Genomic DNA, 26700 nt, shown 5'->3' on the forward strand with positions numbered 1-26700 from the left:
GTCTTAAAGTTCTGGATTCATCTCATTTCATTTCAAGTAACTTTCAAAGTAGAAGCACTATAAAGATGCCTTCAGCACTGATGTGCAAGTCTCATCCTACATGCAGTGCTGGCAGTGGTGAACATCCTGTGGCGTATCTGTATTAATAATTTTATAATGCTGCTTGGAAAGAGAATGAAAACAAATCTGCCAACATCATGATACCATTATGGTGCAGCTGAATTTGGAATACCATGTACAGTTAAAATAAAAATACATTGAGAGGAAAAGCAGCAGGAAAAAGGCAACCAAAATGATCAAAGGGGATTGTGCATTTTCCTTGTGAAGGAAGGCTAAAACTTTAATAAAAATATTATTAATAAAATAAAATAAAAATAAAAAAGTGTTCAAGGTATTTTGAAAAATTTGAGAAGCCCAGTTAATTCCAAAGTGGGATCTAAAATGTCTTTTTGTTACTAGAATATTTTCAGAATTAGACTGTTAACAAAAACAAATTGTTAATAACAGATAATATGTTATATCTAATTGTAGCTTTAAAAAATACCTTATTTGTAGTAAAATGTACTATAAATACACAGGAAAAGTCAAATATTTGCATAACAGATTAAATAACTGATGGTTTCTCAATTTGCCTTTTCTTACTCCTATTTTTAGGAGCTCTGGTTATTCTGGGCAAAGCTCACAAATTTAGGTTCAACCACCCAGCAGAGGCTGCCCTTTTAAGACAAAGACGATCCGTAAGTTTGGAGCATTGTTTGTTGCTCCTCCCCCCCCCGCCCCTTGTTTCATTGACTGCTAATGTCAGTACTCTGTAGTAAATATGAGAACACCTAATGATTTCCATGGTTACTTATTTGCCAGCAGAAAACTTATGTACCTTCTAAAACGACAGCATGCCCCAAAGAAAAGGTTAGGGAATTGCTGAATTGCTTGATACCATTGACTGTGGTGTCCTTTGCGTTGTTTGGTCAGGATGGTGGTTTGGGTCACATGTTATACAGTGGTGCCTCACAAGACGAAATTAATCCGTTCCGCGAGTCTCTTCGTCTTGCGGTTTTTTCGTCTTGTGAAGCACGGCTATTAGCGGCTTAGCGGCTATTAACGGCTTAGCGGCTTTGCGGCTTTAAAAAAAAGGAAAGAACTCGCAAGACGTTTCGTCTTGCAAAGCAAGCCCATAGGGAAATTCGTCTTGCGGAACGACTCAAAAAACGGAAAACTCTTTCGTCTTGCGAGGCATTCGTCTTGCAAGGTACCACTGTATAGTGGTTCTGGTCCTTCCTAGAAGGGCAATTTCAGAAGAAGGTGATGTGGCATGCCACATGGACTTTGGCCTCCAGAGTCCTTCAGGGTTCTCTTCTGCTGGAGTCCTTAAGCATTCTCTCCTCCACTGAATCATAATAATAATAATATAATTTATTATTTGTACCCCGCCCATCTGGCTGGGTTTCCCCAGCAATTCTGGGTGGCTTCCATGGAGACCAAAAATACACTAAAATGTCACACATTAAAAACTTCCCTGAACAGGGCTGCCTTCAGATGTCTTCTGAATGTCAGGTAGTTGTTTATCGCTTTGACATCTGATGGGAGGGCATTCCACAGGGCGGGTGCCACTACCGAGAAGGCCCTATGCCTGGTTCCCTGTAGCTCATAAAATAGCCATACTTTTTTTTGCTGCTGAATCACACTGTTGACTGATGCTAAGCTTCTGCTCAACTTAAACCCCTAGATCCTGTACACATGTACTGCTGTCGATCAATAAACAGCAGCAGGCAGCAAATAGTTTGATTCTGGCATACTTTCATGCATAAGAGTTGGAACTGCAGCACAGGAATCTTGAGGTGGTAGGTCTGCTGTACAGTAGCTGAAATGGGCACAATTTTACAGGACCTTTTCTTGTTCTCATTGAAATTAAATTCAGGTTTAGGGGAAATGGCACATCTTTTGAGGATTCCTATTCACTTCTTTAGGGTTTGTGCTGAATCTGTGTCCAGTAGATTGTGCACATTAGCATTCAGAATCACTGGGGAAACCCTGAATGTAACGTAAGTCCTCTTCCTGTGTACATATTTATAGCCATCATTGTCAGCCAGGAGGACCCAAGCTCTTTGTTTCATGGTTGGCTTGGATATAAGGCCCAGCCTAAGACGTGAAAGTAGGATTTAAATCTAGGTTTCATTATCGAGACTCTTTGCTCTATGGAGCAGGGGCTGTATCTTACATCAAAAACTCGCAACAGTGATTCTAGCAATTACTTTAATCATCTTGTGGTATTTACTTCCTTCCCCATCTTTTCTTTTTTATAGATCAGTGAGTCCTCTTCTGTAGTGAGTTGCAGATCTCTTGAATGGCTGGATTTGGATGGCAACTTCCCTTCCCATCCTCATAGCTTTTATCCAGCTGAAACGGAAAGGTATGTTTAAAAGGATTTAACTGAAATAAAATGACATTCATCTGAATTCTGCTGATTTCATTTTTTTTAAGGTTGCAAGGATATTGGGCAGAATTCATCTATCAAACTCTGTCAGCTTCCACTTGCACAGTAGGGCTGTCCCTCCTCCTCCCTCTGACCCCTGAAATCAGCTACTATGTGTCCGAAGAACCCCCTGAACAGCACGGGATGAGGGAAGGAGGTGGTCATTCCATCTGGCATACTGAAATGCTATCACATTTGTAAAAATTGTTGAATTCCACCCATAATCTTCGCTTCCTTTTTAGCAATACAGTTGCCTACAAATGCATATTTTTTAATAGTAGCATGGCCACGCTTTCACAGTTCTGAAGCCTTCCCACTACTCTTAATACAAGGGGAGACCATTGAGAATGTTTACATAATGTATATTCTGAAGTTCACACACAGCTTATTCTTTCCTTTTAATGATTCTGGGTCTGCATCCCAGCTGCACTGTCTCATGATAGAAATAAGAGCTTTAAGAAAGAACAGTATCTAGCCTGGGCTGTGCTGTATGGGTTAAATTTTATGTCTGGTCCTGCGCAGCTGCTGTAGTCCTCTGCTGCTGCTGCTGCTGCTGTGTTATGCCGAGGTTATGGTGTGGTATTGAAAACAGCCTCTTGATTGGATAGATGTGCCAGGGGGGAGAGGTATCGGACAAAAATGCAAATCAATGGATGAGCTTGTTGTGTTATAACTCGGACTCCTAAGTGCTTTGAGTGCTAGCCTTAATTGATTTGCAGCTTTCTTTTCATCCCTAGTCTGTTTTTCAAAATCTCAAAACTAAGTTATACCTAATATTTAGGGACCCGGGGAATCTGATTTGGCTGAGTTGTTTTTTGTTGTTTTTAAATCTGACGATGGTTTTCAGGGACTGTATTTTGCCTTTTGCCTGGGTTCTGTGATCCAAGCCTCCATTATATGGTTGCAGCAAAGCATTCTGCTTCATTACTTGGCTGTGGCTGCCATAGCTACTGAAAACTGCATTATGCTGTAGAAGCCGCCAGATTCTGCATAAGCCTTATAGGCGTTTTTGGGGAAGAGGGGAGGGATTTACACAATAGAGTCCTGGGAAGCTGATGACAAACCAGCCGGGAGAAAACGTGACTCTACAAAAGGCTGATTTAGTATGCTGACTGCCAAGTTAACGCATGGGACGAGAAGATGAAAAATGAATCAGCTGTTTTCATAATCCTGGAAATGTTCTCGGTAATTAGTACCTACAATTGGTTTAAGGTCAGTGACATTTAGAAAATAAACATTGGATTTATTGATAAGAATGCTATCATTGTAATTATGCTTTTCATCTTTGTTAAATCTAGTGAGCAATGTTGGTTATATTCCACAAAGGGTTTCTGTTCTCCCCATGCCTTAGTTTGTTTATTTTGCCTGTGTCATTCCATGATGAGCGTCGGGTCTGGCAAAGCAAAAGACAATATCTTCTAGAGTAAATGTTTTTGGGGGGTTTTAAAATCACAGTAAGGCTTCATTAACTGTTTTGTTTTGTTTTTAATTTGAAAGAAGGGGAACCTGATTAGTAGGTTTATTTCTTAGTGCATGAAATGCTGGGATTTAACATTTCCTGAAAGAAGCTGGAGTTGTATCAGTATCTGGGTGACGATGCTTCTGTGGACCAGTAAAACAACCACCTGTGCAAATTTTGGAGTATAGAGGCCTGCTTTATAGTAACAAATAATTTTAATGCATTTACTTTGACATTATTCTCCATGTGGAACGTTTGGGGTGGGGATGAGCTGTGGCAGAACACCTGCCGTCATGCTACTTAAGATTACCGTGTCAATGATTATCCACAGAACAAGCAATTATACCTCAAGGCAGTAAAGTGTCCGTGCCTAAACATTGGAATATATAGCAATAAAAACAGTATTGATGTGGATGGGACTGACATCCAAGCCCCAGGTCCTGCCATTTTCCAGTTCTTTCGTGTTTCAATAGAGGTGCCTCATGCGTTCTGCATTATCTATGTGATGCAAGCATCAGGCTGGATGAATTTTTATTACCAATCTACTTAATGCAGTTGTCTCTGTGCTCTGAATACATATAGGATATTTTCTGTTTGTTCTTGGATTGAGTACTTGAATCTGCTGACATTTTTAAGAATTGTTGGGAAATACGGGAGCATAGAAACCAATGCTTTTGTACACTTTATGTAATGCAACCCCCTCAGTTATTTTCTCCTTCTGTGGCATTAATCACTGAGAGAGCAAAAATTGTAGAGATCTGCAGTACTGTATCATAATATGGTGTGCACTGTTGCATTTTATAACAGCTGCTTTTCAAGACTTGAGCAATGAATGGTTCATAATGCCTAATATCCTGTCTTTTGTAGTGTCCATTAGCAAATGCTTTGGTGACCATGAATAGGACTGGTGTACAGCAGTTGATCTTCATTCAGCTGCAGCTTCTGTGTGTTGGGGGGGGGGAGGCCGGGGGGGGGGGTCTGCTTGAAGGTTAATAGCCTCTCATTTAACAGCTTTTAAAAGACCTGTTCTCCTTGAATTGGTCTAATTGCTTTTTGAGCTGAACTACAGCTTCCCATTTAAATGGGGTGTTTAGCTTAAACGACAAGTTCTTATGTTTTAGGAAAAAGGGTAAAAGGAGCCTTCTGGTCAGTTTAGAGCAGGGGTAGGCAACCTAAGGCCTGGGGGCCAGATGCGGCCCAATCGCCTTCTCAATCCGGCCCACGGACAGTCCGGGAATCAGCGTGTTTTTACATGAGTAGAATGTGTCCTTTTATTTAAAATGCATCTCTGGGTTATATGTGGGGCATAGGAATTCGTTCATTTTTTTCTTCAAAATATAGTTCAGCCCACTACATGGTCTGACGGACGGTGGACCGGCCCCCTGCTGAAAAAGGTTGCTGACCCCTGGTTTAGAGCCACAAGAGACTTTAGATAAGCCTATCTTCTCCTTTAGCTGAGGAGAAGACATATACATTTAGAAAGCTTGGGAGTAAATATGGCTTATGACTTGCCAGGTGTAGGGTCATTTATTTGTCTCCTTGGCAACCAGGTGTTTCATAGCCTCTAGATAATCCTAGAACTAGAATGGATGCACCTTACATTGATAGCTGGGTACACTTTCCATTCATTTCATCAGGACTGACATCCATAACTGTCCAGAAGTTTCAGCTATTGTACAGTATCTGCCTCCTAACATGAGAGCGCTATGGGAATCTCCACTGGCTATGTTTACAGACTCTTGTACCAATTGAGCACAAAACATTTTCGCCTCAACTCAAAAATCTTCTTGTATGGGAATGCACTAACACACATGCAGTGGAGAAGGAAAGGCAAATAATGAAATTATTGCTTTAAGTGAGGATCTTAACTGCTGCTGGTGGTTTAAAAGGCAGATTTCCATTCTTCAAAACAGCTAATGATACATGCCCCTCTTAGCTAGTTATTTTGCTGGACTGAAACAGTTAAATACAAATCACAATAAATATATTGGTCTCTAATAATGAGTCATACAACTTTGAATTGGAAATTGGGTTTTCCCTTTCTATAAAAAGTTGTAAAACTTTACAAGGAAAAAACTTAGAGATTTTTGCTTAGAATGAATTTTAATAGGCAATGGTGCCAGATGCCACACTGCAACTGAAGACCTCATTATTCCATGGTTTGATAGGGATGAGGGTGATGACTTGGATACTGGACCTGAGTAGATGGAATGGGCTGAGTACTCAGTTCAGCACCAGCATGGGCCAGAGAGCCAGAAGGGTTTTGCCCATGGTACATACGGATTCCATCACAAGAATACCACTCCACATTGGAGTGGGTTTATACAGCTTGTATCTGGTGCTGGACCATAGAGACAGGTGAGGGATTATGCTCATCCTGTCCACCCTGTTGCCAGCAGCCTCTCTGACTGAGGTATGGAAGGTACAGAACCCAGGATGGTGGTCTTAGCAATTTCAGTGTCCAAGCTGAGACTGTGGGGTGGGGTTGGCTGGGGACTTCATGGCCACCTTGGCAACAGTGGGGCTGTCTTAGTTTGCCACCAGCCCTATACACATGGCAGGACCACACCCTCACTTTTTATTTGGTCCAGGTGAGATGGGCAATCTCAAAATAGGAGAGAGGGGTTCCAAATAACCCCAGTGTCAGGATCAGGGCACTTTCTGGTGGAACCTGGGAGATTCCTGAATGCTCATGAGGATTTTGAAAGCCCTGGCCTTCTAGAATGAGGAACTACAACAGACTTTTGGCACAGTCGCTCATGAGTGCTCTTTCCAGTGTTGTAGAGCATGTATGGCTGCCTGGTATCCCTGTAAATGTTGTGTGATTAAACTGTTGGGAAGACTAGCTGCCATCTGCACACAACACATTCTGAAGCCAACTGAACATTAGTTAGAGGTGCATGATCATGCCTACCTCATGGTAGTGTAGGAAGCAATGAAGTGCTTCCTCCACTGCTTCCTCAAGTAAGTTATCTTTGGGGTGTTCAGAGGGCTGTTATCTACCCCTGTGAGTGGAGCTATAGAGTCCACTGCAAATTGTTTTCAATATAGTTTAAGAATGAAACCATTCAAAACACTCTTGATGCTGTTATTGCAGAATCTGCTGAGGTGCCCAACACACCATCTGAGCGAATGTTTGTGTGATCATTTTCCGTTATTAGGGTTTAATGTCTCCTTGTAGCATTGTGTTTGATGACTTGCCATCTCAACCAACCCTCTTGACTGATTAGAACTAGCAACAACCGCCCTCCCCAACAACAACAACCTCCCCATAACAGTACCCCAGCCCAGGAATTTGTTCAGCAACCTCAGCTTTTGTAGCTGGAATCAGTCAGGGCCCCTCCCTACCAGGTGAGGTGGGAAAAGGCCTGCGAGGCAGGGAGCAGGTCTTTAGGGACTCATCAGCATCAACTGGAGCCACTTTGAGAATGGTCCATCATTCCTTTCCTTTCCTTTGTCTGCTCCACGTGCATTGCTCTGATTCTCACAACCTTTCTCCCAAATATTCTTGATAAAATTTCCCTCAGATCCCCATCTGTAAAATGACCTTAATGATATAAAGACAGATTAGAATGGCAACTATGTATATTCCTTGGAACTTTCTCATCATTCTGGCCAGTGCTCAGATTATGAAGCAAAAGGTAAGGGAGTTCTTAATGAAACCCAAAGCTCTGTCCCCTCACTTCCCCAATTTTAGACAAATCATGGGCCTCCTGCAGCCAGAATGAGAGGACTGGGACTTCTACAGCCCTCCCTTGGTAATTTGAGTGCTACTTCTGAGTGGATGCTACTGCTCTTCTAGTATGAATGAAGTAGTTTATCTTAACCTGTACCAGTACGGGTTCCGACCTGGGTTTGGGACTGACTCACTCTTGGTCAACATGATGGATGACCTGTAGCAGAAGACAGCCCCCCCCCCCGATGTGGAATTCGTTGCCATTTGAAATAAGGCATGCTCCAATAAACTACACTTTTATATGCATTCTTATGCCTTTTTTATTTACCCAAGACATTTCTGAAATAAAGTTTGAATTATTGTTCATTGACTACCTTAAAATAACAGCTTAACTATTTTTGATCTTCTGTACACCACGCTGATATTTTGCGAATGGTTTATAAATATTTTTAAATGAAATAACTATTATGTGGCTAGTGGTATTACTATGTGGAGCCCGCTATTAAGCTTCTTTTAAATTTCATGCTACCCGTCAACATTCTGACCTTACTGTGACATCACACACATGCAACACACATACACATCATAGCCTTTCCTTTACCCATCCTCCTTCATTAGGATCTTTCATTAGGACCTGAACTTTTCATTGCACAATTAGATTTTGACTGGCAGAAACGTAAACCGATTTAAAGAGATATATGTTTGACCTGCAATAATGTTGCTTTCCTGGTTTAATTTTATTTTTAAATTTTCCAGCAGTGAACAGAGAGATGCTGTACATGAAGATTGTCAGTCAAAGCTGAAGAACCAGGAGGTTCTCCACAGCAAGGAAATTCAAAAGCAGCAACAGTATGTTGAAAAATTACAACAGCAGATCTTGGATGGGCAGATCAAAGCTGAGCAAGAACTAGAGCTTGATCAAGCCATAATCAATCAGTGGATCAAAGAAAGTGAGTTTTCTTTCCCATTATCACTTTCCATTCTCGTTTTTTTCCTACTTACACTGCTGATGCATAATTTTCTCATTTTATTCTGGTTTCTTTCTTTCACCCATTATTTTATCATTCTCAAAGTGAAGTTAGCGCTCAAGCAGCAGTTTATATTTTATATTCATTGGCTGGATGAGTCTTCCCTACGATACTTTAAGATACACTCTTGTCCTTCTTAAAACTACCAGCTTGAGATGCTCTCTGCCTTTAAAATTCGGATATAGCTACAGAAATTTGAATTAAGGCTGTATAAGATATTCCCCAGTCTCATTTCTCAGGTCAGAAATAGCTTTATGGATGGGGTAGAAATCCCCCTTCCCACAAAAAAAGATATACGAATGCCCAACTCTTTTCAGCTCCTTTGGGTGTCATTGTTTGATCTTGCTCCTGCTGCTGTCAGTGTCATTATTCCTCCTCTTTCCCAGGTTAATCTCAGTGATTATTCCAACCAATCGGCAGACATATGCTTAATGCCCATCAGATTTGGCTACATGGGGATGTCACTGAGGATACTTGAGAAGAAGGAGCAAGTTGATATGTGTTGATGTATAAAGCCCTAAACAACTTGGGCCCTTGATCACTAAGATGTCCAGATGAACACTTATAGCCCATGTGTGTATCTGAAGAAGTGTGCATGCACACGAAAGCTCATACCAAGAACTAACTTAGTTGGTCTTTAAGGTGCTACTGGAAGGAATTTTTTTATTTTGACTATGGCAGACCAACACGACTACCTATCTGTAAACAGATGAACACTGTTAGTTGTCCCTGTGTGGGCCTCAACTAGGGTATTATAGTATCACTGATCACATACTGTAGAAAACTTTTCCAGCAGAAATTTGGTGGGCGTATATGGGCCCCCCCTGCAAATCTGTTTTTGGGGTTCCCCCAACATTACAATCCTAGTATGATCCAAATATGTTACCCACACATATATACTTCAAACTTCAGAGTTCAAAACTTTAGTTTCATTTATATAAAAACACTTTCTTTAAAAAACAAAAACAACAAAACACACCCAAGAATAGCAGTGTTTCAAGTACAGTGGAACCTTGGTCCTCAAACGGCTTAATTGATGAACAAATCAGCTCCCAAACACCGAAAACCCGGAAGTAAGTGTTCTGGTTTTCGAACTTTTTTTGGAAGCTGAACATCCAATGCAGCTTCCGCTTGAGTGCAGGAAACTCCTGCAGCCAATCAGAAGCTGCACTTTAGTTTTCAAACGTTTTGGAAGTGGAACAGACTCCCAGAATGGATTACGTTCGAGAACCAGGGTACTGGAACAGCAAGGATTACCATCCCAGACCTGTTGTGTTTTTGCTTCCCTTCTCCCCACAACCCCCTTTGCCTCTGTGGTTTTAGGACCACTGGTATTTAGGACTACTGTTTTTAATACAGAATTTTTAATTATTGTAAGCCACCCAGGGATCCAACTTTGGTGCTGCTAAAAGGGGACGTCCCTTTCTTCTCCATCAGTCACCCTGGCTGCTGGGGCTTACCTGTGGATGCAGGCAATCATGGGCGAGCTTGGGAGCATGGTTTAGGAAGTGGACTCCCTGTTTATAAAAGCCAGCTGTGCCTAGGCCTTGGCCTCAGTCAATGCTGGATTCATCAATTACCCACCCCACACTTTATGTGTAGGACTGCTCAAGGGTGAGCCGGTAGGTCCTGTGTAAGACCTTGCTATGGACATCTTGAGTTGCCATATTCGGGGACAGGGAGGAATTTGCCTGCAGACAAATTGGGCTTGTCTGAGGGTTTTGCCTACCTCATAGCAATTGTCACAACCTGATGGCAGATAAGGCATTAGGTTGGATCCGTAGTCTAGGTGGACTGGGAGGTTGGGAGCCCTGCCCCTCCAAGGAATCAGAATATCCCATTAAAGGGATCCAGGGTGAGGTGCTTCTGTCTGGACACCCAGAAGGTGGCTAATGGGCTATAACACCTTCAAAATGGTGATCTTGGGTGGGAAGTTCACCCTGATTTGATGTAAGACATAGGGCAGTCCTTAACTTTGGTTAACCAAATAATCAACCAGCAAACAGACTAGACTGCTTGATTCAGGATACACACCCAATGCTTGTGCCAAAACCTGCTGACATCTTTAATCAATAAAGTTGTGGCCTGTTTGAATCCTAGTTGGTTGTCCCGTGTTTACTGCAGCTTCAGCATGCCTTGGCCACTCCGCCACAATTTCACTGCACCTAGACCCACAATGTCAGGCTGATCTTGCTTAAATTATTTCTCAAAACAAATTGTAAAATTGACATAGAGTCAATTGTTGATAAATTACAACAGAACTGACAAGACTTGCTGATTTTTATGCTTTTTGTTCATTTGTTTGTTTGTTTTCCTAGACCAGCAGTGGCTCATTGATGAAACGAAACGGCTGGCTGTCCAGCAACAGCAGCAGGAATCTGCTGTGCAGACAGAAGTCAAATCATATGCAGAAGCTGGAGTCCAGAACGTATTGGAGTCAGAAACTGGCCCGTCCCTGACAGAACAGAACAGGAAGAAACTGGTACAGTTAGAACTTTTACGAAAATACTCTTTGAAGAAAGCAGAAAGACATTTAAGCCGGAAGAAGGTTAAAGTGCATCTTGAGAGGATTGTGAAGAAGCAAAAATTGCTAGAGGCCAAGAAAAACCTGGAACACTTAGAAGCTAATTGCTGGATTAATGAGGATAATGTGAAACATTCCCAGTCTCTGGACCAAGATACCACAGTAACTTCTGGGGACTTCAAGTGTTCACAGCCAGAATCAGATTCATGCTCCTTGCAATGCAGAAGAAACAGCTTTTTAAATCATCAGCCAACACATTGCAGGTGAATATTTGCACAATACTTCTCAAAACACTAATCTGTTCTGACAAAGCTCATTTTTCATTAACTTCAAAGTGCATGTTAAATGTTGTGGCTCCAAGCTTATTCAGTCTCATCAGCAGTCTCATTAGTTGATTAATCATTCGAGCTCCATCATAACAGACAGGAGTGAGAGTTAAGGCAAATGAAAAAGTTTTGATGTGACATTGGAAAAGAACAGGACAACACTTGGCAAACCTCTCTGAGGAGGGAATTGCTTGCCATAAGAGAAAGCATAGTCCCCTTTCTTGCCTTGGAAGGTGGAAGGCTGTTATTTAAATGCAGTAGTTCCAAAGCATTTAGGACTTTATAGACCAAACTTGTACTTGGAAACAAATCACCTGTTTAAGAACTGGTGAAATGTTGTATAAATTGCCACACTTCCTGCAGTAGCTCAGAGATTGACTATATAGTAATATCCAGTTTTCAAGATCGAACATATCAGTTCAACAAACACTAAGATCCTCTCAGATCCAGTGTAATCCAGACCATGTCATATTAAGATTTGCTGGTCAGCAGGTTCATCCCAACAAGATTTGATAGCTTGTCAAGGCCTCCTATTGGTCTCTCAATTGCTGGGCCATTCAGGTAAGGACTAGTGCTTCATAACTCTGTTGATTTGGTATGTTTGTCTACATAGGACTGTATTCAACATAGTGCTAAGGAGACTGTTCTATCAGGGCAAGGATTTCTGCCTGTCCAGCTGAATGTGCTCCCCCTCACCCCCAACTCTCTACTTGGGGTTCCCTCAACCCTCTAGATCAGATTTGGGGACCGTATAGGGCATGTGTGGGGAGAAGGGGGAAATCCTGTCGCACTGCTTGAAATATTTAATTGAATACTGTCCCTATGATCTTGGGTTAGAACCTGCAATCATACTACAGTGGTACCCCGCAAGACGAATGCCTCGCAAGACGGAAAACCCGCAAGACGAAAGGGTTTTCCGTTTGCGAGTTGCTTCGCAAGACGAATTTCCCTATGGGCTTGCTTCGCAAGAAGAAAGCCCATAGGGAAATCTCCGGGGACCTCTTTTAAATGCTGGCAGTGGGGAGCAAAGCCTCCCCTCCCCTCCGGCCTTCAGAAGAGGTCCAGGAAGGCCGGCGGGGGCCGAAAGGCTTTGCTCCCCACCGCCAGCATTTTAAAAGCAGTCCGGGATAGCAGGGAAGCGCTTCCCGCTATCCCGGACGGCTTTTGAAGGCAGGCGGGGGGAAGCAAAGACTTTTGCCCCCTGCCGGCCTTCAGAAGAGGTCCTGGACCTCTTCTGAAGGCCGGCGGGGGGCAAAAGTCTTTGCTCCTCCCTGCCTGCCTTCCCGGGAGAGCGGAGAGACGCGCTGCGTTTCTCCGCTGTCCCGGACAGCTTTTGAAGGCAGGCGGGGGGGAGCAAAGACTTTTGCCCCCCGCCCGCCTTCAGAAGAGGTCCAGGACCTCTTCTGAAGGCCGGCGGGGGGCAAAAGTCTTTGCTCCCCCCTGCCTGCCTTCCCGGGAGAGCGGAGAGATGCGCTGCGTTTCTCCGCTGTCCCGGACGGCTTTTGAAGGCAGGCGGGGGGCGAAAGTCTTTGTCCCCCCGCCTGCCTTCCCAGAGGCTTTTAAATCGCCCCGGACAGCGGAGAAGTCCTCCGCTGTCCCGGGGCAATTTTAAAATGCCGCCCGCCAGCATTTTAAGATCGCCCCGGACAGCGGAGAAGTCCTCCGCTGTCCCGGGGTTTTTTAAAATGCTGGGGCTGGGAAGAAAAGCCCTTGTCCCCCCCCCCCCCCAGCCTTCAGAAGAGGCCGGGGGACAGACTGTCCCCGGACCTGGTCTGAAGGCGGTTTCCATAGGAACGCATTGATTGATTTTCAATGCATTCCTATGGGAAACCGTGCTTCGCAAGACGAAAAACTCGCAAGAAGAAAAAACTTGCGGAACAAATTAATTTCGTCTTGCGAGGCACCACTGTATAGGTTCAGGGATGGGGAGCCTATAATCTTCAACGTTGTTTGATTCCCATTAGCTCTGTGCATTGGCTATGCTGGCTGGGGCTGGTGGGAATTGGATTCCAACATCTAATGGAGGGGCACAGGATGCCCATTCCTGCTGTAGGCTCTTAGCATCAACCTAGGTACTTTGCCTAGTAGTCCACCACAGAGCAACCACTTGACTCCTAGGCAAATGACAATGATAGGATTTCCATTGGGGTAAGCATGATTATGAAAGCAATGATTATGAAAGCAATGTTGCACCTGCCTTAAAAAAACTCACCATAAAGCAAATTTCTTAACATATTGTTGGTTTTGTTTTTACAGTTTTTTCTTGAAGAGGGATCCCTCTCAAGTACCTACCTCAGCACACAGCCATGGATGCTGTGAAGTTAACCAACCAAGGAAATCACTGTCTGTAGAGTATCTTCCAAGAGCAATTAAAGAACTTTCCAGAAGAGATAACATTCATGATGACAGAGATTCTGCCTTCCCAACCAACAGACAGGAGATCAAAATTCAAAAGTCATTATATTTGGGAAGTAAAGGAAGAGTGAACAATGACAGTAGTAATACAGAAGTAATTTCCCTTATCTGTGAAGAAACAATGGAGAAATCAAATAGCAGACCAAGGCAAACTAGATCTAAAGCCCAGATTTCTAAGACCAGTTCTCCTGACCACTTCAAGAAAAAAAGTGAATCTGAAACAGGAAGACAGGTGGGAAAACTAAAAGCACCGGCAGATTCAAATCAGCATAAAGGGAAGCACTTAGAAAAGAGTGACGCTCAGGAAGCTAGCAGAAAGACTAGAACCGATACAAGAAAAAAGCACAAAAATTCACTTCCAGGAAATTCCTCTAAGGAACTTAAAAAATCAGCAATATATGGTGAACCACCAGAAAAGCATCTAAGCCAAACAGCAAATAATGTGAAAAGACATTCAAAGGACAAACAATCAGAGGAAGAGCTTGAACTCCTGGGGTTAGCAACTTCAGCAAGAAGCCTTAACAATATAAATGCCCCCACACTGCTCTGTCATGAGGAAAAAAGATGGCACAGTGCTGAGGTGTTGAGCGATGGAAACTCAAAAGCAGTCCCCAAGCCACTGAGAAGCTGGCAAGAAGATGATGACATTGAGTTTTCTGATACAGATAGTGCCTATTCTGTAGATTCTCTTTCATCTGCTAGTGCAAATATCCTGACAAGTCAACTGAGTCATACGGAGTCATCTGGAATCAAGGACACAGTTGAGCTGGAAGGTTCTGAAAGTGATGACAGCCAGATGTCCCAAGATTCTCTTTCAGAAAAAGTAAAGAAAACTGAAAGTCAAGATACAATTAATTTTCTTGAGGTCCATCAGGAACCTGTTAATAACTGTCAGTCTGCCTCACCATTAGCAAACACATCTTTATCAAAAAACAATAATTGGACTATGAATGAAAGAAGCTTTTCTCTTGATAGTCTAGGGGATGTTGATGAAGTTTCAGAAGATATAGCAGAGGAATCCAAATTAGAGTCATTTGATGAAGTTCCGGCAGAGGCTTTTTGGAATTTGCAAAACCCAAGGTCAGAATCCAGAAAGAGCAACAAGCAGCAAAACCATGAGATCTGTAAGGAAAGTGTAAAAAGACCCAGTGAATTGAATCTGAATACTGATTCTTTTTATCTGGATGCTAGTACACAGTCTAGTTCTAGTAGCATTTATGATCAATCAGTAAAAGAAATGGAAATTTGTGTTTCAGGACCAGAGAGTTCATTTGATCAAAGATCAAATGCTGCAGGTGAAAACCTTCCTGTTTTCCCAGATGCTTGGTTGTCTTGTGACTCAAAAAATGGAAAGACCAGCCCCATCATAACAATGCCCTCTTCCCAAGATCACTCAGAGTTCCGGGTTGCTCAGCTTCACCCTATTAACAAGTCAAACTGCTGGATGAAGAAAGATGACCTAAGGCAGTCAGCTGCAGAATTATCATTTGTCTCCTGTTATAAAAAACCGTATTGGGTTTCTCATGAGCCAGACACGATAGAAACATTATTTTCACCATCAGTACCTTTTCCAGAAACAAGGAAACACCTTGAAATTGAAGCTCCAGGAGCCATGCCACCATTTTCTCTGTCAACCAAAAACATTCAGTTTGGTCATGGTTCTACATTTATTACAAAATATGGTTATTCTGAAGTTGCTTCTCTACCTGAGTCTAATTGCCAGCAGCCTGATGAATTATCTGAGGGTGGATCTGCTACTATTCAGAAAGAAGACATTTATGTAAATGCTAATTTCAAAGAATGCCTCTTTAGAACAATTGAAAAAGAAGATTTTGACTGTGACTCTAACAGCAACATAAGAGACTTGGAGGTAGTTGACTTAAACCCCATAGATAAATCCACTTGCACGGTACCTAGTCGATCTCCCGACTTGATTGCATTGGATAAAGCACAGAAAAAGTATCAAGGTCATGAACATTTGTTTTCAAAAGAGGGAGTGAATTTATTTAGTGGTGAAAGTTTCTATCTCTGTGATGCATTAAGCAAGAGTACCAACAATGTTGGGGAAGAGGAATATTCTAGTGACAAGACATTAATACATGGTGGAAGTAATTTTGATCTGGTGCCGAAAACAAGATACCAACAAGTGGCTGCAGAAGAAATTGGTATAGAGAATAAATTGTGTCAAAGTGAGAAAACAGATTTTTGCCACAGGGATCAGTTTGCTCTACCAATACAAATTTCTGTGACTGAGAGATTCAGTATGCAAGAAAAGAGAGATGCTGTGACAGAATCTGCTTTAGAGGTACCTTCATTTAGAGAAGTAGAAGAAGAAGCTCAAGAGAAAGACTTGTGCTCAGAAAGTAACTGTGAAATTCAGACTAAATTATTAACAAGTGATTCTCATTCAGGTTCAGAACTTGACTGTTCTGGAAGTAGTGATAGCCAAAATGTTTCATTAACTTCTGATGCTGAAAATATGATGGAACAGACCAGTGAAGGGGGGAAAACCATGCTCTCTTTTTCTGGCCAGGGAACATCTTCATCTACTTCTGTGGATTTGGTGACTGACAAATCAATATGTTCAACTATGGACAAAAATGGGGGGGAAACTAAACTTTCAGTTGATTGTGATAAATCCACTTTCCAGTCTAATTCAAATATACATTATCAAGACACAGCTGGAATGGGAAAATATGCTGGGAAATGTCGGGGTTCCATGGCACTTAAGGATGTTCATCTGACGAAATCTAGTTCCGTGGAAAATAATGTAAATGATCCTAACTCTGTTGGCACCACTGATCAGAAACCCACAGTACAACAGGAAGTTGAAGATACTTTTTTGTTTGGCTCCAGTGTTCAGTCTGGCAAAACCAAAGCTTGGCATATACCTGCATCAAGCGTGGGCAAGGAAGCTGCAGTTTTCCATGTGGACTTTAGCAAAAATGATGGCTCAGGAGTGGAAGTGAATTCTAATCAAGCCAGAAAGAACACTGAAAAGGACTGTGGGGGAATGCTGGGAAATGATGGAATTGAACCAGTCACAGCTTTCCAAGAACAGAATCTGTATGTGGATAAAGAATCTGAACATACAAAAAATGGCGTTGATACTGGAGCTTTAACTACTTCTGAAGATAATAAATGTGAACTTAATAGTAAGACGATAAACTCTGAAGAACTTATTAAATTAATGAATAGTGTCAATAAGCTGGAATGTGACATATTGGAAATTAAATATAGTCAGAGGTTGCACAATTACCATAGATGTGAATTTCAAAGTGAAACTGTAGAGAGTAGGATGAACTCAGAAAATGTTAGCTTGGTTCAGAGTACCAGCGAGGAACATTATAAGAAGCTGGCTGCAACAGTGACATATGAAGAAACAGATACCCAGCTGATTGATGAAAACAAAGGAGAACCATGTCCAGCAATGGAACCCGATAGCATTATTCATTCAAGCAGTGTTAATGAAAATAAAATCCATGAAACTGTAAAACAGAGTGATTGTCCCGCAGACATAGAAGCGAGCCCTGAGTGTGCTGTGCCAGCTGGGTGTTCTAGCTCAGCAAGTTTTCCTCAAAATATTACAGACTTACTTGACAAATGTGAAAAACCAGTTCAGGTTGACAGAATTTTAGAAAATGTCCCGAGTTTTGAGCCCTCAGCAACTGCAATAACCGTTGATTGTAGGCAAGAAGATGCTTTAACCTATAGTGAAGATGATAAATATATATATACTGACAATGAGACATCTGTAATAGAAACCTTGTTAATGTACCCCAAGACTGTTCTTCAAGAAAATGAATTTAATGGGGACGTGATTTGTTCTGAAACGGGGAGCAAAGAACATTGTGACGCAACAGAAAATGTGAATTCCAGGTTAACTAGGCTACACACTGATGACAATGTTTCATTGCAGCAAGAAAATCCAGTACATGGTTTTATTAATTGTGACACCACCAATAATGGAACAAATTCTGAAATACCAGAAATATACTTCACTTCTTCCAATCTGGAAGAAGAACAGGAGGTGCACCAGATAAAAGAAGTGTGTCTTGATATTATTAAAACACAACAGCATGAAAAACCATCAGGGCTTTGGACTTACACAGGTATAATTAATGAGACACCAGAAGACAATAGTAATGGTTGTGCAGGTGACAAAAAAGCTGTAATTGGACAGAGTGGGATTAGTGAAGAATTTAAACAAACTGGCAGTGGTGAAAATACCAATGGATCCAAATGTCTTTCTACAAATTCTCATGGAAATATTTCAGAACACTGTGATGCAAATTTTGATGGAAGCATATGTGATGATAAATGTATGCCAGTTAACTGCATACCTAAGGAAAAAGAAACAATACATCCAGCAACCCCCCTGCCATTGGCAACAGCTGTGAAACTGGACCAAAGTACTATTATACCAAATGTGTATATTTTAAAAACACAAAAAGTTGGGGAAAATTTGGAAGAAAATAGAGAAAGCCTAGAAGTGGATGTTTCACAAAATCAAGCTGAATTTCTATTGGAGAACAAATGTAGTTATTGGTTTTCAAACAATGACACCGTGTTAGGTGATTTATCAGAAGAAAAGGAAAGGCTGCCTCTCATTTTTTCAAGGAATGAAATTTTTGATGATTCAATGTCCATTAACCAAACAGGTCCGCTAGAACACAGAAATCAAAACTATGGGTTAACTTCTGCGACTGCTGAAGACCTTTGTAATCAATCTGCATATAGTTCTTTGCTGCCTGGAATAAGGACAGATGAAGAAAATATGAAGGGTGACTGTACTATAATAAGCAATCCTGAAATGCTATTAAGTAATAGTATCAACAACGAAGTAGTTCTCCAGTACTATGAAACACAAATGGATAGTGACTTGCAATCTAAAATGTCACGTGCCTTTAACAAAGTGGGGGGGAATGACTCACTTTCTGACATTGTCATGAACAATAAACGTATTGCATTTCCTCCTGATCAGCTAGAACAGAATGGACAGGGGAAGGAAGACTTCATATCCAATAAAATGTCTAATTACACTGCAGCTGAGCAGAATCCTAGTAAGGATGACACATTTTCAAAACCATATATTGCAGAGAGCCGTGAATCACTAGTATCAGCTACTACTGATGACCCACAAAACAAAGCTAGTCCTCCCAAGACATTGTTTCCTTCTGAAAGTACAAGTGATGATACGGACAGGTTTCAAGGAGAATACAGCACAAAAGAAGAAGAGAAGTGTCTAAATTCATTAAACACATCGCAAAAAGAAACTGCCACATCAGACTCATTAACCTCAGATAAAACAACTAGTTATCCCTCTTCAGGATTCAGAGAAAATGTAGAAGAAGCAACACCATTGTTACCAGAGCTTTCTTCTCATGAGTGTTTTAACAGTATTGTCAGTCAGAAAGATTCATTAGTCCCATATGAACAGACAAATAAATCCCTAGGCACTGATTGCATCAAGACAGAATACAGAATAAATAGTATTGGAGAAATGGAGTGCCAACCAGAAACTAAGATTCGCATGTTCATAACTTCTAATGATCTTTGTATGGGGTGCTTAAATGACTCTATAGCAGTATCTGAGGATGGAGCAAAACTTTCAGGGTGTTCTGACCAAGCCCTATGGGGAAATGCTCATTTTGGTGAAGACAAAGCTGCAGGATGCAGGATGAGTTCTTATTTGTCTGAATACTCTGCTAGTCACTTGAACAGCTCAACAGTGCTTCCCACGCATTTGCTAGAATGCCCTACGGGCAACTACAAAGATGATGCTTTGTATTTTGGGGAAAGCAAATATTTGGACTCTGGCATTTTTAATGTCCCCGTCTCAACTGTTGGTGATTACTCTGTACACCACCAGCAAGACAGCAAAATCACTAATCCTAGTTATAGTAAAAATACTCAGCGAGTGGCGGAAATGTATCAGAAGGAAAACCAAGGTCAAGATTATTTCCCTGAATGTCTACATAAACAAGAAAATACTAAGTCTTCACAGCCTGGGGATTATGTGGATAGGGAAGAAATAAAATTGCAAGCGGAAAGCTTGCTTCCTTATCAAAGTTTAGAACAAATAGTTCTAAGTGACAAAGCATTGCCACCTGCTTTATTTTCAGTTGAAGATATCTCCACTAGTACTGTGCTTAAAAATGTGGACATTCTAGAGCCCCCAAGATCACCGGAAGGCTTCACATCTTCTCTCTATCCACCATATACTGACTCACTGCAGAATACGTTTTTGTCAACTTCATTTCAAGTACAAGAAAGTCGAGCATTTTGTCATCAGGATTTTCCGAATGTTGCTTGCTTTTCTTCAGATACCTCTTCTAGCCTCAATACTAGTCATAGTGAGGCCAAGACACATGGTCCTCTGAAAGCTGCTGCATCAAACTGTCCTGCACTTGCCAGCAGTATGATGCAGGAAAGCCAGTGTGACGATTCTGTGATAGTAGACCCACAGCCATGTGCTTCTGAAACTACTTCTTTTTCTCTTATGAAAGAAAGTGGTTGTCTCCCACTTTCTGATCCTAACTCTAGCTCTCAAGGAAACTCAGCTTTAGATTGCAGCGAAATACACGAATTTAAAACTGAAAAATTCCATTATGAAAGAGATGTTTGTGAAGAACCAAGGGATACAACTTCAGTGCAAAAGGGCTATTTGGAAAACATTGGCAAAACTTTACATCACACATTGCATTCAAGTCTTGATATGCAAGAAGATCAGAGTACACCACAGTTAAATAGCAGGGTTGATATAGACAACTTCCCTAATACAAATGCAAATAATCATATAATTGCACATAAAGTGATGAAGAGTAAGAGAGAATCTTTAATGTCGGAGCAGCTAAATATTTCAATAGTAAATGACAGCATGGCCTCAAAGTATTTATCAGGAAGTAGCTGTTTGACTTTGCAGGAAGAACCTGCACCAGAGACAATTAAAATTGAAAATGCAGTTTTTACTTCACAGAATTCAAACAGAAGCAAAGAAGATGGACAACGGCCATGTTTGCAGAGTCATAGCTTATCAGCACCATCTATTACTGTTATATCTAATTTTGAGTGTGCTTCAGAAACTTCTAAAGTTGACCTTTCTGTACATTCTACCTCTAAGTCGTTACAAGAGTTAAATATGAGTGTTGAACCACCATCTCCAACTGAGGATGACCTGCAAAGAGCTGAAAGCATACCCAAATTAAAGACAGACAATGTTGTGCCAGTTAAATATAAACCCAGATTTCAAAAGAAATCCATTCAAGCCCAGAGGTCTAATTACTGTGATAAAAGAAACTGTAGAGAGAGCACTCAGGAAAGTCACTCTTCAGATCCTTCCACTGCTCACTATCCAGTGGCTGTTGCCCACACAACTGGCAATCCCATGGATACAGAAACAGAGAAATACTCAAATAATGTTTCTTTGGCACACCAACACAGTTTGAGTACACATGAAGATCTAAGACATCAAATGGAGGCAAGAGACAATAAAGATGCAATGCACTTCAGTTCAAGCGATATCAACCCATATATTCACCCATGGCAGCAAGATGAATGCTGCAAGATTGGTTGGAAACAATATGTTTTTGGAAGTGCAAGTGATGTCTCTAGTAACCCACCTCCATTGAGTTTGGATAATCAAGCAGTTATGAGGTGCTCCAGTGTGGATAATGGTTTGAATTCTCAAATCTCCCCTTTCCGTTCTCATCTCAGTTCATATGCTAATGCAAGAATGTTATCCAGCACCATAAGTAGCACAGAAGATCTCCAGGGATGGGATGTTGCAAGAGAAGGCTTTGACTCTACCCATTCAGATGAGAGTGGCAAGCCTTGTACAAACGTTTCTCATGATGAACTTGTGGCTACACCAGAAAACTGCATTTCCAGATGTGAAAATGGTTCTCAGCAGTCTAGAAATGCTTCCATGCAAGTTGATGAAATTGTTCTTCTCTACCCTTCTGAGTCAGAGAAATCCTCCAATAAACCACAAGAACTACTCACTTGTGACCGGGAAACACAGACAGAGGCACCAACAAGGCATAGAAGGCAGAAGAGACACCGGAGAAGCAACACAGATATATCTGCAAGAAATCCTGAGCCAAGCAAGGATACATTCCAACAGCCTTCTTCTTGGTCAAGCGTGCAGAATCTTTCCCTGCATCTTTCACAGCTGCTTCACAACACTTCTGAGCTGCTAGGAAATTTGTCCTTACAGAATGTTAAAGATAGTGAACCAAGTGACTATAAAGCAATTGGTGAAGAAAGCTCCAGAACCACTGTAACTGACAGCTGTACCCAAACAACAGAAGACATAGGCATTCAGACAGATATTTTAGGACATCTTCAGAACAAAGACAAGGAAAGGACAATCAACACTAATGTAGAAAGTGAGACGATGAAGTCTCAGGAGGTAAATGTTATTGTGAAGTTAGTACATACAGATACTGTCGCTCTGACTAAGGAGAGAATGTCAGAAGGCATGGGACACAAATTGCAGGGCATGCTTGACAAGGGAAGCCATGATGATATTCCAGAAGATTCTTTTATGCCTCAGCCTTCCTTAAGTAGAGATTCCAGTTCTTCATCAAAGGTGCCAATAGTACCATTACATGCCCCAGCAGTACTTTTCCCTGTTGCATCTTCACTTGCTTCTAGACCTGAGTCTTCAGATGTTGTGGTTGGTAACCCTGCCTCTAGCATTTCTCTTTCTCCAGCATGCTACTCTCAGGACAGGAAGCCTGTTGGTAAAACTGACATTCCAAGAATAAGGGATAATAGCTTGCTAGTTGACCGAGCCTCTTCCCCAATTTTGACTCTTAGTGCCACTCCAGTCAGCCAGAAACTTACATCAGGCAAGTCTGCTTGTTCTTTCAAAGGATCTCTTGGACAACGGAAACGTACTGCAAGCTCAGAAACAAGTTTTAGGGAAAATGGTTCAGATCCACAATATGACTTTGGAACTTGGGAGCCATGTGTAGACTCTTCTTCACAAACTGAGGTGGACAGTGAGTCTACCACGTCTAGAGAGAGCAAGGAAATGTACAAAATGCCTGAAGATGGCTTTGATAACAACGCAGCTAGAGAATTTTCAGGTGCTTCAAAACAAAAGCACAGGTTTACTATTGACACGCATACTGCAGTTCACACCAAAAGGCTTTATCATTCAAGTAGCACTTTAGAACTTTCTAGCCATGGGGAATACTTAGTTGATGATCACAGAGAGGCTGTTCCAGTGGAACGTTCATTTCGTCAGATACGAGCCACGAGGAGGGCGAGAAACTTCTCTGGAGGAATCAAATATGAAAGTCCCATTAGAAATTCAGAATGCTCGCCCACCAAAAAGTCATTTCAGAGATCGTTAAGTGAGACACCAGAATGTGTGCCTGATTCTTTTTCTCCGCAACACCAACAGACATGGAGAAACCAAAAGCACTGCCCTTTTCCAATGTCTGAAAGGAGCAGTGTGCAAGATGATGATGAAGATGACGAAACAGGATCTGATACTGAAAGTGAGTGTAACACTGAAATTCTACTAAGTGAGAATACCTCCTTGGTAAAGACCCACAGACTTCGAAGTTACAGTCTTCGTGACCTGCCTCTGCACAATAAATTCAGCAACTGGTGTGGTGTGCAAGGAGGTTCCCGTTCTTCTTTAACTAGCCTGACTAGAAGTGCTGGTGATATCCACAGCCAGGCAGAAAGGAAGACCATTAACACAAGAGCATCTGAAGCAGAAGAGAGATCCCAGCTTAGTGAAAGGAGAGCCAGGGAGATTGAGGGGCTCCGAAGAGAGCGTGCCCAGATTATGTCTAGCATACACTTAGAAATGAACCAGCATCCTCTTACTGTGGAACTTACTGAAGCAAAGCTGAATTATGGCATTGGAGAAACAGATGCCCAGCTGAGGATTCTTCAGAGTGGAGTAGTCGAGGACTTGACATCAGTACCCATAAAACAGCGACTCTATGAAAGGTGAATTGCTTTACATTTAAAATAATAGAAAATTGGCTAGAAGTGGTGCTTTTCAATCTTGAATATTTTTTCTTAATAAACTACATAATCTGTTGGGTGTATTTGTTTAGAACAGGGGGGGGGGTTATTGGCTTTTTTTGTTCTTATTTTTGTTTTGTATTTTATTATGTATTTTGTGTCTCTTATAATGTAATTCCATGTTGTAAACCACCCTGAGATCTATGGCTATAGGGCAGTGTACAAATTTAATAAACAACAACAGAACCAGGTCTTCTGAAGACACAAAGCAGCTGCTGACAATAGCCTCCATGTGTCACATTCCCCCTTTCTGTAATAATAAAGCCTCAGTTACCCAGAGCCTCAACTTCGTGATGCAGCATACAGCATATTCTCTCCCCGCCCCTGGCAGCTGTCACTGAGGTAAGCTTGGGAGAAGAGAAACTTAGACATGGTTTGACTAACAAGGACCACATGAATTGGTCCTCAACAGTCCCTTTTGCTTTCTGGCTGCACTTAATGCACCATTCAAACCTGGGATTGCGATTAAACTCTCTCCTCACTAATCACGAGCTTCAGCCAAGGTCTGTTCCCACACCATCATCCTGGAAAAGTTATATCAGCTGTTACAGAGAGGAAAGTTGGGAACTTCACTTAGAGCAGGCTTCCTCAAACTCAGCTCTCCAGATGTTTTGAGACTACAATTTCCATCATCCCTGACCACTGGTCATGCTAGCTATGGATCATGGGAGTTGTAGGCCAAAAACATCTGGAGGGCCGAGTTTGAGGAAGCCTGACTTAGCTACTGTTTTTAGCAACAGCCTTGTATCTCGTGTAATCCAACTCTCATTCTTCCCTCAAAGTTGCAAGAGTTTCATTGGGTAGAGGATATATATATATATGCAGGTTTTGGTGTCTTCGGGTGTCTTCCCGTGTAAGAGTCGGGGTGTCTGTGCGACGTTTCGACGAGGTCTCACTCGTCATCTTCAGGTTGGTGCTTTCGGCTTCTTGTTACTGGAACAGGCTCTGTTCCAGTAACAAGAAGCCGAAAGCACCAACCTGAAGATGACGAGTGAGACCTCGTCGAAACGTCGCACAGACACCCCGACTCTTACACGGGAAGACACCCGAAGACACCAAAACCTGCATTCCTGTACCCGTGAAAATCTACGAAAGCATATATATATATATATATATATATATATATATATATATATATGAATGAATAAGCCATTCGAGGGCATGATTATCATTTCAACAACATAAACATCTGTTCAGCACCACCACTTATCATTGCTCCTAACAGACAACCAAATTCTTCTCTGACACAGTTAAGGCAGTGGTAGGTAGTGTTAAGAATTCCAATCTGCTGACAAAGCTGCCATACACGATACACCGGTGTAGCAATGAAAATACAATGATAAAACTCTTTAGCAGATAAAGCTGCAGTCCAGTACTCACTAGCCTGGGAGTAAGCCCCATAAATTCCATTGGCATTTAGGTCTGAGTAATTATTCTTAAGATCAACCTGTATGTCTGAAAGTAGGATTTTATCACTAGTACCTAAAAAATTATTCTTCCATTGAGACTGAAAACTCAGATAGCCCTAACTTTTATATGAAGTATCAACCTTTCTCTCCCCCTCCCCCTCCCCACTATAGGCACAGGAAGTCAATTGAAATACTGAGAAAGCAGCGGGAGGAGAAGCTTCAGTGTTTCAGAAGGAGCCGTAGCCTCAGCCCACAAAAGCACCTCAGCCTTTTGCAGACAGTGGAAACGAACCAGAGGGATTTAGATCTCCCTAGCCGCCGCCGCGAATACCTACAACAACTGAGACGGGATGTTGTGGAAAATACAAGGTAGAGATGGCCAAGGGCCTTTACTGGTGTCAAAACACTCATATTGTATGACAGCACTGATGGGACATTTGAGGAGACTAGAAGATAGCTCATGTTCATGTTCCAGCCAACTGAAGGCCTTGTTTGATCTGTCTGAACAATCTTCTCAGCCATTAAAACAAAATCACATCTCAAGAAGGGTGGTCTTGGAAGTAGATAGAAGTATTTCTTTTCCTTCTTAGGTTGCTGCCTCTCTTGCTTCATTTCCTGGGTTATTGTCAAACTGAATTCTCCCCATAATCCTTCACTAAAGGATTTTTCAGTAGGGAAGAAGCACAATCCACACCACATCCCATGATTTCTGCTTGACAAAGATATTCTAGAATTGGAAAAGCTAAAGGAGAAAGCAATATTATTATTATTTTGTAAAGTGCATTCTCATTCTAGTGTCATAAAGCAGTGCTTGCTCTAATATTTACCACTATTAATAAAAGACAATGGTTGTAATGATTTTTTCTTCCCCTCCCCCCAAAGAATTCAAGAACCAAAAAAGATCCAGCATCCTACGGAGATTGAGTTGCTGCTCCGAGATTACCAGAGGGCGCGAGAGGAGACCAAAATGGAAATTGCACGAGCCAGGGACAAGCTTCGGGAAAGAGCGGAGCAAGAAAAGAGGCGCATTCGAGAGCAGATGCACTCTCAGCTACAGAAGGCAAGTTCTAAACCACTGAAGGTTGTGTCTGTTTAGAGGCATGCGATGCAATAACCTTTCTAAAGCAAAGCCAGTACAGTATCATCAGGGCTTGGATGAGAGACGGCATGGGGACCCCATGTATACCACCTTGGTTTCCACAGAAGGAAAGTGGGGTATAAACACATTAAATAGGTAAAACACAGTTTATCACTCATGGAAATGGCACCCCACCCCAGTGTCTGAAGGTTTTGAGCTGCATCCACATTTTTGTCCTAAAAATGCTAAACAGCGTATA

At 41.8% G+C, this 26700-nt stretch overlaps 1 protein-coding gene across 5 annotated transcripts in view; it reads left to right on the forward strand.

The window, feature by feature from the left end:
- The window catches only part of STARD9 (StAR related lipid transfer domain containing 9), a 113693-nt gene that overhangs the window by 54104 nt on the left and 32889 nt on the right, over nt 1-26700 (forward strand). For 4 of the 5 annotated variants that reach the window (XM_082239026.1, XM_082239028.1, XM_082239025.1 and 1 more), the window contains 7 exons: nt 655-737; nt 2304-2410; nt 8365-8558; nt 10955-11423; nt 13743-23876; nt 25535-25732; nt 26246-26427. In XM_082239026.1, the coding sequence (XP_082095152.1) occupies nt 655-737; nt 2304-2410; nt 8365-8558; nt 10955-11423; nt 13743-23876; nt 25535-25732; nt 26246-26427 (11367 nt within the window). The remainder of the gene's footprint in view (nt 1-654; nt 738-2303; nt 2411-8364; nt 8559-10954; nt 11424-13742; nt 23877-25534; nt 25733-26245; nt 26428-26700) is intronic. The other variant, XM_082239027.1, reaches the window with a different exon arrangement.

This window comes from Podarcis vaucheri (assembly GCF_965113315.1).
Source record: "Podarcis vaucheri genome assembly, chromosome: 1".
Classification (NCBI taxonomy): domain Eukaryota; kingdom Metazoa; phylum Chordata; class Lepidosauria; order Squamata; family Lacertidae; genus Podarcis; species Podarcis vaucheri.